This window comes from Apodemus sylvaticus, chromosome 14 (genome assembly GCF_947179515.1).
Source record: "Apodemus sylvaticus chromosome 14, mApoSyl1.1, whole genome shotgun sequence".
Classification (NCBI taxonomy): Eukaryota; Metazoa; Chordata; class Mammalia; order Rodentia; family Muridae; genus Apodemus; species Apodemus sylvaticus.
The window spans coordinates 65,916,417-65,930,093 of record NC_067485.1 but is presented as its reverse complement, the minus strand read 5'-3'; the positions used below and the strand labels follow the sequence as shown (position 1 = coordinate 65,930,093).

General features: G+C 36.3%; 1 protein-coding gene across 1 annotated transcript in view; it reads left to right on the top strand.

Annotated features, from left to right (window-relative positions):
* Window positions 1-819: 819 nt before the first annotated feature.
* Malrd1 (MAM and LDL receptor class A domain containing 1) overlaps window positions 820-13,677 on the top strand; it is a 719,676-nt gene continuing 706,818 nt past the window's right edge. Inside the window, exon 1 of the mRNA XM_052156848.1 lies at window positions 820-1,018. Within this exon, the coding sequence (XP_052012808.1) occupies window positions 820-1,018 (199 nt within the window). The remainder of the gene's footprint in view (window positions 1,019-13,677) is intronic.

The window sequence follows — 13,677 nt, the reverse complement described above, 5'->3', positions numbered from 1 at the left end:
GTGCTGCTACCACCCAACGATCCTTTATTTAATGTCTCTGTGTATCAGCTACTTCAGTTCACTGTTAATTCTGAGTACTTGTGCCAAGTCATATGCTTTATTGTAAAAGCTAATTAAGGTGTATGGACAAGAAAGTTGCTGCATTGTAGAAAACAAACAGTAATATGCTCATCAATAGACTGTGTGAAGTCAAGTTCCTGACCCCATACTTAACTCTATCTTCTCCTATACCTCTACTATAGTGGAAATGCAAGCCCAGCCTTGGCTATGTAGGGAGAAAAGCATTTGAAACAAAACAAAATAAAATGAAACACACAGATTAGTGGTAGAAATGTGTTTAGTATGCCTAATGTTCTGAGTTAGTTGCAATCTGCATGTAAATGATTCAATAATTCTAACCATCTGGTCTGATAGTAGTGTCTTAAATGTACATGCGAGGGGGTTACGTAGGAATGAAGGCAGAAAGTCCATATATTAGTTACAATTTTATTATAGTCCCCCTATTTGCATATTTGCTCTTTGTTTTTGACTTTTTCTTTCAGTAGATAGCAAGGTCATAAAACTATACACAGAGCTATAAACAGCCATGTTCAGCTAGCTTCAAATGTGGTGCAATTACTCAAGTTAAATATTTTCCAAAGTCCTTCCTCTGAAAGATTAAGTTACAGCCTGGAGAGTCATCTGTTAAGAACTGTACCAAGGGAACTGGAGTACACACTCACAGGAGAAAAATCTGGAAAACGAGGAGAGAAAAGAACGACTTCCAGTTATGTGTGCTCATCTTATAAGTGCCTGACCTTGCATCCCCAACATCAAGGGATGTTCCTCCCCAAGGCTGCTGTGTTGGCCTTCTCAATGCACGGGCCTTTGTGTTTCCTATGGACGGTCTGTCTTTCTATTTCTCTACTGAGTCAGCACGGAGTCCAAGCCTTTCAGTGCAATAATGGAGTCTCTTTGCCTTCTGACCATGTGTGTGACTTTACAGACCATTGTGGGGACAACAGCGATGAACAGCAATGTAAGTGTCACTGGTCTTCCCCAGTTCCAGGTCTTTGTCTACCTTCATATAGGGGATTGTGAGGAGCCATGGGGATCCACCCAGAGTCCTAGCCTGTGAGCGGTTTTATTTCAGAGGCTCCAAGGGTGGTGGTGCTATATTGTTTAATAAATATGATCCTTGTATAAAATTATTATGATACTAAGTCACTGAGATTTTAACTAGATTGAAAGGTTTTTGAATAATTTTAACTGACTATAAGGAAGTGATAAACAGAAACTTAGCTTAGTACTTTGACTAGTCAAGGAAAATTTCAATGACAGTCATTAATTCAGTTGCAAAATACTAGGATGGAAATTATGAGCTAAAGTATGGGTTTAATGTGGAAATTAATTTTACTTTGAATGGGATATTGTCTTTTAACACATGGGAGACTACTGCCAAATGACTTAATATGCATAGCTAAATGTCAGCTTGTGTGCTTTACTTAAGAACTGTGGAAAGTATGGAAACATTGAAGTCTAGGCTGAACTATGCGTTGATTGTGTGAAGTTGGATCTTCATTTTATTATAAAAGATGGTAAGATGAGAGAAATCTCTGAATAGTGGGAACAGGTGGGCTCGTGCTCCGTTGCTTATTGAAATAGTGTTAATAACAGGAAGTAACATACCAAAGGAGAATGCAGAAGGTGATATGTGTGTATCTGATGTTTCTATGACATTAGAAAATCTTGACGGGAAACCATACGATGAATATGGTGACTGGCATAATTCTTTTACACAACCTCCTTTTGCAAATGGCCATTTTACAAAATTGATATTTTGAAAAAAACTATTTTTGTTGTTTTGTACAACCATCCATTCCCTGATCAGAACCATTGATTTTTATTATTGTGTATTCAGTTACTCAAATTCATGTTTTCTAATTTATTCAGATAAAGGCGCAGTCAGCGCTTGCAGAATTTATCACTTCTTTTGTGAGAATATAGAGCCATATTTCATCTTGTCATTGCCTTCCTTTTTCATAGTCAGTCATAATCACGTCAGAAAAGTAAGAAAAGGATTAGTGATCAGTTTTTCTCCTGAGGAAGAAAACTGGCTAATGACTTCCTTCTGTTTGGGTTTTCCATGTGGTTTATATCTAGTAACTATTAAATACAGAGATCAACCAAGACAATGATCCATTTGTATCTGTCCAATTTTCTCAGGAAGGCTAAATGTAGATATGCTGCCCCATGCTTAGGCCTGTCTGTGAGGTCATTCTTTTCCTCAGTGGGCAGCAGAGAGGAACCACCGCTGGCTTGATGGGAAATGCAATGTCCTTTCCATGATTAATCTCTGCGAAGCTTCCTCTAGCACTCTCACTGCACTGTCATATGTGGTCTTGCTTCAGGGAAAGGTTAACATAGAGAGGGAGAAAGCCACTGCGTGGAAAAGGTCTCTGCTGTATGAAAAATTTTAATAAGCCAGTCTTAGAGGCAGGCTAAGGCATGGGACTGTTCAATAAACACATTTCATTTTAAATGTTACATTGAGAAGTCACCTTTTGGCTTTTTCCCTTTTCATCATCATTTTCTGAGAATTTTCTGCTTTGATATTTTTATTTAAAATGTGGACAAGAGCCTAGAGATAAAAATGAGAGATACTTTAAAGTGTAGAGTTAGAATTTTTTTTTTTTTTTTTTTTTTTTTTTTGTATACAACACGAGGGAGAGAGTATTGGGAAGGAATGATGGACAAGCAATTTCACTAACAAAAACTATGATGCTAATCTTAGTTTGGCTTATAAAGACTCTGACTTTACAGTGGTGGTACAGTAGCTAGGTTGAAATAAAAGTCAGTCTGTGCCCCCTTTAACATCCAAATCATGTGACCTTTGAAGAAATAAATTAGCACATAAGTCTTTGAGACTTTTCTTAATAAAATTGACAGGACTGAAGTTGAATTTAGATGTCAAAATGTTACTTATATGTTCTGAAATGTCCTTGTTCTCATTTTACTTCATAGTCTTCTTTTTTATTATTTTTTTTTCAGAATTTCACACATAAATGTATGGTATTTTCATTATATCTACTTCTCCTTTTCTTGCCTCCAACTACTGATGTTGCTCCTTCTTTTTTTCTGTAATTATTGTTTTACACACACACACACACACACACACTACTGAGTTTAGTTAATCTTGGCCTTATGTACATGTATTTAGGGTTGACTACTTAGGGTTGAGAAACTTGTCAGGGATCCAGTTCCTGGAGAAAACCGACTCTCCTCCCTTTGTAGTGACTAATGGTATGGTTCATTCACAAGGACTAGGTTTTATGAATTCCCCACTATGTAGGTTGGCATGTATAAGTCTCATCAGGTTTAGTGGAACAATTACATTGTTGAGTCTTCATGGGTTCAGTATCCATGTGCATTGATAGCAATATATATTATGGTTATATCAATAAATTAGAATACCTACTTACCTCTCTTATTTTTATTATAAAACACTTGATATGCTGTTTTGTTATTTTGAAAGATGCATAATGGCCACAGTCAATATGCAATATATCTAATAATTACTCATTTTCTCTGTCTGAAATTTTGTACCCTTTGTGAGTAATAATGTCCCTACCTCTCCCCATATTTGAGTAATGTCATTCTACTCTTTGAATTCAAAACTTTGGATTCCACATATAAATGACCTCATGTGATACTTATTTTCCCATGTCTGTCTTAATACAATTCACACAATGTTTTCCAGATTCAAGAATATTATTGCAAATGATATAATCTCCACTTTTAAAAGTCTGAATAGAATTTCATGGTGTGGGACTTGAATTCCTGTTCTCTCCAAGACTTTAAGCATGAAAGGATGCTGAATTTTGTCAAATGCTTTTTCAGCATCCAATGAAATGACCATGTGGTTTTTCTCTTTGAGTTTGTTTATGTAGTGGATTGCATTGATGGATTTCCGTATATTGAACCAACCCTACATTCCCGGGATAAAGCCTACTTGATCATGGTGGATGATTGTTTTGATGTGTTCTTGGATTCGGTTGGCAAGAATTTTATTGAGTATTTTTGCATCAATGTTCATAAGGGAAGTTAGTCTGATGTTCTCTTTCTTTGTTGGATCATTGTATGGTTTTGGTATCAGCGTAATTGTGGCTTCGTAGAAGGAATTGGGTAGTGTTCCTTCTGTTTCTATTTTGTGGAATAGTTTGAAGAGTATTGTTGTTAACTCTTCTTTGAAGGTCTGATAGAATTCTGCACTGAAACCATCTGGTCCTGTGCTTTTTTGGTTGGAAGACTTTCTATGACTCCTTCTATTTCTTTGGGCATTATGGGACTGTTTAGATGGTCTAGCTGGTCCTGATTTAATTTTGGTATTTGGTATCTGTCAAGGAAATTGTCCATTTCCTCCAGATTCTCCAGTTGTGTTGAGTACAGGCTCTTGTAGTAGGATCTGATGATTTTTTGGATTTCCTCAGCTTCCGTTGTTATATCTCCCTTTTCATTTCTAAGTTTGTTAATTTGGATACTTTCTCTGTGCCCTTTGGTCAGTCTGGCTAAGGGTTTATCTATCTTGTTGATTTTCTCAAAGAACCAGCTCCTGGTTTTTTTGATTCTTTGTATGGTTCTCTTTGTTTCTACTTGATTGATTTCGGCTCTGATCCATCCTTGTCTCCTTGTACTAAGCTCAAATCCAAATGGATCAAGGACCTCCACATAAAGCCAGACACTCTGAAGCTAATAGAAAAGAAACTTGGGAAGACCCTTGAGGACATCGGTACAGGGAGAAAGTTTATGAACAGAACACCAATAGCATATGCTCTAAGATCAAGAATTGACAAATGGGAACTCATAAAATTACAAAGTTTATGTATGGCAAAGGACACCATCAAGAGGACAAATCGGCAACCAACAAATTGGGAAAAGATCTTCACCAATCCTACATCAGATAGAGGGCTAATATCCAATATATATAAAGAACTCAAGAAGTTAGACTCCAGAAAACCAAACAACCCTATTAAAAAATGGGGTACAGAGTTAAACAAAGAATTCTCACCTGAAGAACTTCGGATGGCGGAGAAGCATCTTAAAAAATGCTCAACTTCATTAGTCATTAGGGAAATGCAAATCAAAACAACCCTGAGATTTCACTGTACACCAGTCAGAATGGCTAAGATTAAAAATTCAGGAGACAGCAGGTGTTGGAGAGGGTGTGGAGAAAGAGGAACACTCCTCCACTGCTGGTGGGGTTGCAAATTGCTACAACCACTCTGGAAATCAGTCTGGCGGTTCCTCCGAAAACTGGGCACCTCACTTCCAGAAGATCCTGCTATACCACTCCTGGGCGTATACCCAGAGGATTCCCCACCATGTAATAAGGATACTTGCTCTACTATGTTCATAGCAGCCCTATTTATAGTTGCCAGATGCTGGAAAAAACCCAGGTATCCCTCAACAGAAGAGTGGATGCAAAAAATGTGGTATATCTACACAATGGAGTACTATTCAGCCATTAGAAACAATGAATTCATGAAAGTCTTAGGCAAATGGATGGAGCTAGAGAACATCATACTAAGTGAGGTAACCCAGACTCAAAAGGTGAATCATGGTATGCACTCACTAATAAGTGGATATTAACGTAGAAAACTGGAATACCCAAAACATAATCCACACATCAAATGAGGTACAAGAAGAAAGGAGGAGTGGCCCCTTGTTCTGGAAAGACTCAGTGAAGCAATATTCGGCAAAACCAGAACGGGGAAGTGGGAAGGGGTGGGTGGGAGGATAGGGGAAGAGAAAGGGGCTTATGGGACTTTCGGGGAGTGGGGGGCTAGAAAAGGGGAAATCATTTGAAATGTAAATAAAAAATTACATCTAATTAAAAAAAAGAATTTCATGGTGTACATATTATCTTTTCTTCATCCATTTATGATTGGGTGTATATCTTGGCTAATGTGTAATAGTGGTAAGATAGTGATTTCTGTTTCACACATTGATTTATATTATTTATATATTTATGTAAGTGATATTTCTAGATTATATGGTAGTTGTATTTTTAGCTTTTGTAATAATTGTAATTATAGTTGTACTAATTTATGTTCCCATAAGTAATATACAAAATTTTCCTTTTATTCCTGTAGACCCCAACACTTTTACCCCTCTGTTTTCTTTTCTGTGGTAACCAAGGATTGACTGTTGGTCCATGATAGGAAAGTAGTCTTTAAAAAAATTAAATTTAGTCTTATCCCAAATATTACACCCTGATTACAGTTTCCACTCCCTCCTCCCTCTCATTCTCTCAATTAGTTCCTTTTCTCTTTCCCTTCAGAAAAGCACAGACCTTCCAGGAATATCAACCAAACATGGCATATCAAGTTGCAACAAGACTAGGTACCTCCCTCCATGTTAAGGCTGGAAGAGGCAATCCTATAACAGGAAAAGGGTCTCAAAAGCAGGCCAAAGAGTCAGAGGCAGCACCTGCTCCCACTGTTAGGAAGAAGACCAAGCTACATGAACATAACATACATGTGGACGGCCTACATCAGACCCATTCAGTATGATTGACGGCTCAGTCTCTGGGCCGCCGTGAACTCGGGTTAGTTGATTCTGTGTGTTTTCTTGTGGTGTTCTTCACCACTCTGTCTCCTTTAAACCTTTCTCACCACCTTCTTCAGGATTTCCTGAGCTTGGCTTAGTGTTTGGCTGTGGATGTCTGCATCTCTTTCCATAAGTTGCTGAGACTGGTTGAAGCCTCTCTATTCCTTTTAATATTTTTTATTTTAAGAGAGGAACTCCCTCAACTGTTCAGGCTTGCCTTGAACTTATGATCTGTCAGTCTCAGCTTCCTCCTTCCAAGTGAGAATTACAGATCTATGGAACCAGACTACCCCTTTATTCCAACCAACACCATCAGATATGAAATAGTGTCCCTCTGTAATCGGATTTTACATGCATTCATGTTTGTGTAGGACCTCATTGAGACACCTGTTTAGGTCCTTTGCTGACTTTCAAATTGCTCTTTGGCTTTGCTATTTTTTTTTTATTTGAGTTAACCACGATTTGTTTATTCATTTTTACATGTCATGTAATGGATATTTTTTCCTCTGCGGAGATGATTTTTCACTTTATTAATTGCTTCATTTGCTGTGTATACATTTTTTAGTTTGAAGCAATCCTGACTGTACATTGTTGCCCTTGCTGCTCATGCCATGAGGCCACATCTCCATGGATCATTTCATATCAGCCTTTTAGTTTCTTCCTTCTTTTGATTTGGATCTGTTTTCTTTTATATATATATATATATATATATATATATATATATATATATATATATATATATATATATATATATATATTATTTTTAACCCCTTGAAGTATAGTGATAGTTTATTTACTTGAAATCAATTGTGTGTCTGCAAATGTGTGTGTATGCGCGTATATGTGTGCATATGTATACATGTATATGCATGTTTGTGTGAGATGGATATGGAGGTCAAATGTTGATGCCCGGCGTCTTCCTTAGTTTTCTACATCCTATTTTTTTAAGTATTCACTTTCCATCCTACTCACTGATTCCCATCTTGATCATCTCCCTTCCCTCAGTCCTTCCCCACTCCTCCCTCCCCTTCTCCTCTGAGCAGGAGGGGCCCCATGGGTACCCTCCCACCCTGGCACATAATGTCTCTCTACTTTGCATCCTCTCCTACTAAGGCCAGACAAGGCAGTCCAGCTACATATCCCACAAACAGGCAACAGCTTTTGTGATAACCCTCCTTTCAGTTGTTCAGGACCCACGTGAAGACCAAGCTACACACCTGCTGCATAGGTTTAGGAAGGCCCAGCCTGTGCTGGGTTTGGTTGGTGGTTCAGATTCTGAGATCCCTACGGATTGAGGTTAGTTGACACCATTGGTCTTCCTGTGGAGTTCTTATGCCCGTAGGTGTCACAATCCCTCCTCACGTTTCTCCAAAAGAATTCTCAAGCTCCATCCACTGTTAGGTATGGGTATCTGCTGGTTCTTTGAGAAGATCAACAAGATAGACAAACCCTTAGCCAAAAAAACCCAGAGAGACAAGTATCCAAATAAACAAAATCAGAAAAGAAAAGAAATACGACAACCAACATCAAGCTAAATGGAAACTTAAAGCAATTCTACTAAAATCAAGGACAAGGCAAGGATGCACACTCTCTCCCTGAATCTACTCAATATAGTTCTGGAAATTCTAGCTAGAGCAATAAGACAATTAAAGCACATCAGGGTATACAAATAAGAAAAGTTAAAGTATTGATATTTGCTGATGATACCTCCTATTTTTTTGACCATAATTCTTACTAAACCTGGAATTCACTAGTTGGCTAGACTGCCCAGTGAACCCTAGAGATCCTCCAGAAACTTTTAATGCTGGGACTATAGCATACACTGCTATGCCTGGCTTTTTATTTTGGTACTAGCATCTGATTCAGATATCCATACTTGTCCAGCAAACACTATCCACCAAGTGGCTGCCTCAGCTGCAAATCTTGGATATTTATAACCAGTCTCAGTTTTCAAATATTTCTGAAATTTCCAAATTCTCTCTTGTTTCTAGATTCATGCTATGATGACAAGAGGCTTGAACTGATTTTCATAAATTTAAGCTTAATAATATTTATAACAAAATGAATGATACATCTGAGAGCTTGTTTTGCATGTACTTGACAGGTTTCATAATTCTGTGTCCTTACATTAATGCCTGAGCATGTAAGGAAAGTGCCAGCTCTGCAGACCTTGGCAGATGGCAATAGATTTTCACTGTAGAGTCTGACCCAGAATTCTGCTACTGAATAGCCCGACTTTGGCCACTGCCTGTATACTGGTGTTGAATAGAACTGACCCAGTAATATTGCCCTGGCTGGATTTTGTATCATGCAGGAATACCAACTGAGGTTCTGTTATAGCCTTTGGCAAATTAGAATTTTAAGTTATTTTCCCTGGTTGAACAACAATTTTCTTTGTAATTTCTCATTGAGCAAAGAAAGTTCTGTGTTGGGCAGTGACTATGAACAATGCCTTCAGGTCTTTGCTTCATCATTTGGGTGAGATAAGTCCACAAATGTTTGTTCCACATTCCTTTATTTATATTCTTTTTTTAAGATTACAATATAGTCACATCATTATTCCCTTCCCTTTTATCCCTCCAAACCATTCTGTATACCCCATCTAATTTTTTTCAATTAATAGCTCTTTTAAATTAATTGAAGTTACATGCATATGTGTACATGTATATACTTATGTATTCCTTAATAGTATGGATACATCCACAATTAGTTGTAGATGTGCCCTTGACTTTAGACCTCTGGTAGCATTAATTAGAACACTAAGGTTTTCTACTGTCATGCTTCTGACTGGTGGTTGGGATGGGAATCATGGAGAGTCTCAGATACTTGCTTACATGCTGGACTTTTGATTTTGGGCTACCTTAAGGACAGGATGGGGCTGTACGAGGAACATGCCTATGGATTCAATTCTAGCAGACATACAGACTTGCTAACTGCAGTCTGTTGCATTGGTGAGACTTTGTGGCCTGGTACCTATGTTGGATGGAAGGGAGGTAAGTGTCTATATTTTCACACAGCTACTGTGATCACCACCATTGTTTCTAATCTTAATGATTAACTGACTTGGTAATCTAATTAAGAAGATGTTCTATTGCCTCCCATGCATCAAGACAAAAATCATCCTTCTATGAAGGGCCCTAAAAGGCTGGAAAATGTGCTTCCCAGGCTATCTCCCCTTGGATCTGAGGGAATCTTCTGTTTCAGGTGCTAGACTGGTCTGGGTAAAGGGCAACATGGAGTGAAACTGTTTCTCTTACTCTTAAATGTTAGATTTCTCTGTTGGGAAATGGAAGAAGGTATCTCAACCTGACTACCATATTCTGCCATAATCATGTGTGTATTCTTTGTGGATAATTTCTGGAAGAGTGCTGGGAGAAAAGTTGATTCTCCCTGTTCTATCACTTTCCTGACATCATTTCAGCACATTATTTTGTCTTTTATACTAATTGGTTTATTCCTTTTAATAGCAGGGCCATTTAAATACACTCAAAGATGTGATTGTTTCTTTTCTAGCAACTAATCAAAGTTGCTTTCTGTACAAAGGCTTCAGTTTGCTTACTTTTATTTAGCAATAAATTCCATAGAATTATTTTATTGTTATAACTTACATCTAAATCGCCAAATGTTACAGAGTAGGCTGGTAATGGAGAGTGGATATATGGCTATTGCAATGGGGCCTTCTCACTGGAAAAATAGTTAGTTAACATAAGGTTCCAGAAAACCTTACATAATATCTTTGTGCATCTCTAAGTGATATTAACATTCACTGTATATACAGTCATCTTTAGTTACATTTTCATGATTCAAAAAGAAATAAGAATTCAGTAAATCAGGAATTTTATTTTCTTTCCTACCATATTTTATGCTAAGAATATTTCTATTTATGCAAGTATTTTTGGAGTAGGAATTTATTTTCATATTTATGATTTGACATGAACTATAATGATATTTTGAGATTGTAACTACTTTCTTTTGCATTTTTCCATCACAGAACAAGTTTTCAAAACATAATCCTGTGCACAATTATATATATATATATATATATATATATATATATATATATATATATGTACATAAGTTGAGATTAGTGCAATTTTAAATCTAAGTGGTTTAACCAAATAAGGGTAAGTACAAATAGTGTTCCTGTGATAGGATAGGAGGCAACTGCTTTTAAAAGTAATTGATTCTTTGAAATACTGCAGTAACTTGGTATGTGAGATGCCATGTCTGGAATTTCCTTTGCTATTGCTTGAAATGCAAAGTGTCTCGTGAGAGAACTAACAAATATTTTAAAATATAACTGCCCTGATGACATGCCTCAGTTTGTTAGGATGCTACAAAACACATATTGGTTCCATGGTTTAAATAATAGGTATCTATTTCTAGTAGACATAGAGTCTGGGGAGCCATACAAAGGTATTAGGTTCCTTGTCCACTGAGGACCTTCTTCGTGGTTTGCAAATATTTGCTGAATCTACCTGGACACACTTCTGTGTAACATCTCTTCTTGTTAGAATGCTAGTTGTGTAACAAGGATCCTCCTGTTAATTATGCCCCACAATTTCTACTTCTACATACCACTACATTTGTAATTCATCACCTCAGTTTGAGGAAGAAGGCATACACAACTGTGGAGCACATCAGCATTATGCAATGAAACCATCTAATATTAAGCATTGAATGCTTGTGTGAAGTTAATTTGAAAAATAATATAGTTTTCAGAGTCGTTTGCATGGGATGCTTCAGTCACACAATCAGGTACATTTTCATGGAATCAATTCATATGTTAATTATACTCTAGTACAAAACCCAACTGAGTGAATTTTTGGAACATGACAAAGAATCTTTCAAGGTCACCTAGGAATGAATAATAATAGATAAAAATGTATAAGCAAATAGACTAATGGGAAATATATTTTTTGTTGTTGATAGAAAATAAATTCATGGATAGTCTCATATTAATGCATTCTGTACATTACTCCAGTAATACGGAAGTTAGTAATTAGAAATACGTTTGTTAGAAATAGGAAGAGTGGGAGGTGAGATAGTTGGTGAATTCCCAGCCACTATGTCTGCTGGCCCAAGTTCAAGGCAACCAGCTTTAGAAGAACCAGCTTTAGAAGGTGGTACACTGATCTCTATATACATGGTAAGCATGGACCCACACATATACACACAGATAAATAATGTTTACAAAATTTAAAGAAATAGCAATCATATTGGTAATATATTTAGTACAGAACTATGGCATCCTAGATCAACCGAGGAACTGTTATAGTTAATAATTTCAGATGATATGCCCTCAGTACTTAGTGCTAAGCACCCTTTAGCACCTTCTTCTCATATTGCCCATACATTTACAATATATCCAAATAGCAGAAGGTGCTACATTTCCCAATTAACAGACTGAAAAAAAGGAAGTTCAAATAAATAAAAATAAAACATCCAAACAGGTACATCTTTGCAACAACAAATCTGGAATTCATGCCAAACTCTGATTCTGTAGCCTCTGATCCTAAGTACTGCCCAACATTGACTGCAGACTGTAGACAACAGATGTATTTGGGGCTACTTCATGAAACTGATCTATCTGTTCCAATCAAAAAAAATCTTAAAGTCAAAACACTAAATGTTAAAAAATGAGTTTATATTCTCTATTGCTTTAAACAATCCATTTTAATTTTTTATGATTATACTTCAATTTATTTTGTGTGTGTTTGTGTGCACATGCACAGACATACATGCATGCATGTATGCATGCAACATTGTGTGTGTGAAGACCAGAAAACAACTTCAGAGAATCTGTTCACTCCTTACACAGCACGTATCTCAGAAATGGAAGTGAGATCATCAGATGTGGGCAGGAACAGCCTCAACCCCCTAAGGTGTCTTGTCAGCCCTTGACCATCAGTTCAGAAAGTCAAGGGAAACTTCTTATTCATTATTCTGTGTAATAAATCTTCATGATTTGTTTGCTGAGGGTTGGTGCCAAAGAAAAGAGAAGTCTTTCTGTGTATAAAGTAAGAAGAATATGAATATCACAGTAAATTAGAATATTTACATCAAAGGTCAAAGGTATCAAAAACATCATGAGGAAAATTAAAGAAAAAATATCTGCAGCATATCTGACAAATAATTCTGTTCCAGGTGTATAAATTAAAACCATAAAGTATTCTGTTTTGGAATTCCTACAGAGTAAATACTATAAAAAGTCAGGTCATGAGGAAAGAGAAATGACCACAGGCAATGAAGTGATCAATTTCCCAGGAAGCATAAATAAGAAGTGAAAGCACAAAGCCATCAATAGCCTTTGAATAAAATAAATATACATAATTCATAGGGAATACAGTGTTGGCAAAGTTGTAAGAAAATATTACAAGTCCAAGAATATTTTGAACTTTTACTTCTTTGAATGATATTTTTGAAATATTAACAATAAAATAAATAAACTACATCCTTCAAAATTGTGATTTCAATTTTAGTAATTTGTCCCAAGAAACAAAAGAGTTTATATAAACAAACATTATAATCATCCTCACATTATCAATTATGATGAAGGTAGAAATATCCTATTGGTATATTAGTCTAATTTTTAAATAAGTCATGGCATATCAATGCTGTAGGCATTTGTGCAGTCATTTGTCAATTATTGTGCTATTTAAAATGAGAAAAAGCATATGTTATATAATTATAAAACAATTAATGAATGTACATAAACATGGAATACCACTGTACCAATATGGAAATGTCTGTACTTGTACAATTACATGTACATTAGACTTATATTTGATTCTTCTTTTTGTATATTTCTTTTAAACACATTTTTCTAATCAGAATAAAACAGTACTAGATTACCGAATACGCAGAATGTTTGCTGGCCATTGTATTTATTCTAGAAATGAGACCATGTCAAGGTTAGATACATCAACACAGTAACAGGTCTCTCTTTCTTGTACATTTCTATTTGTTTTCCTCAAAAATATTGAAAGGAAATTTTGTTTTCCTTTTTTGTTGAAGATACTATATGGGCATCAGCATACAGAAGCTGGGAATTTAGTAGTAAGTAACGTGTCATGGTTTTGTTAGAAG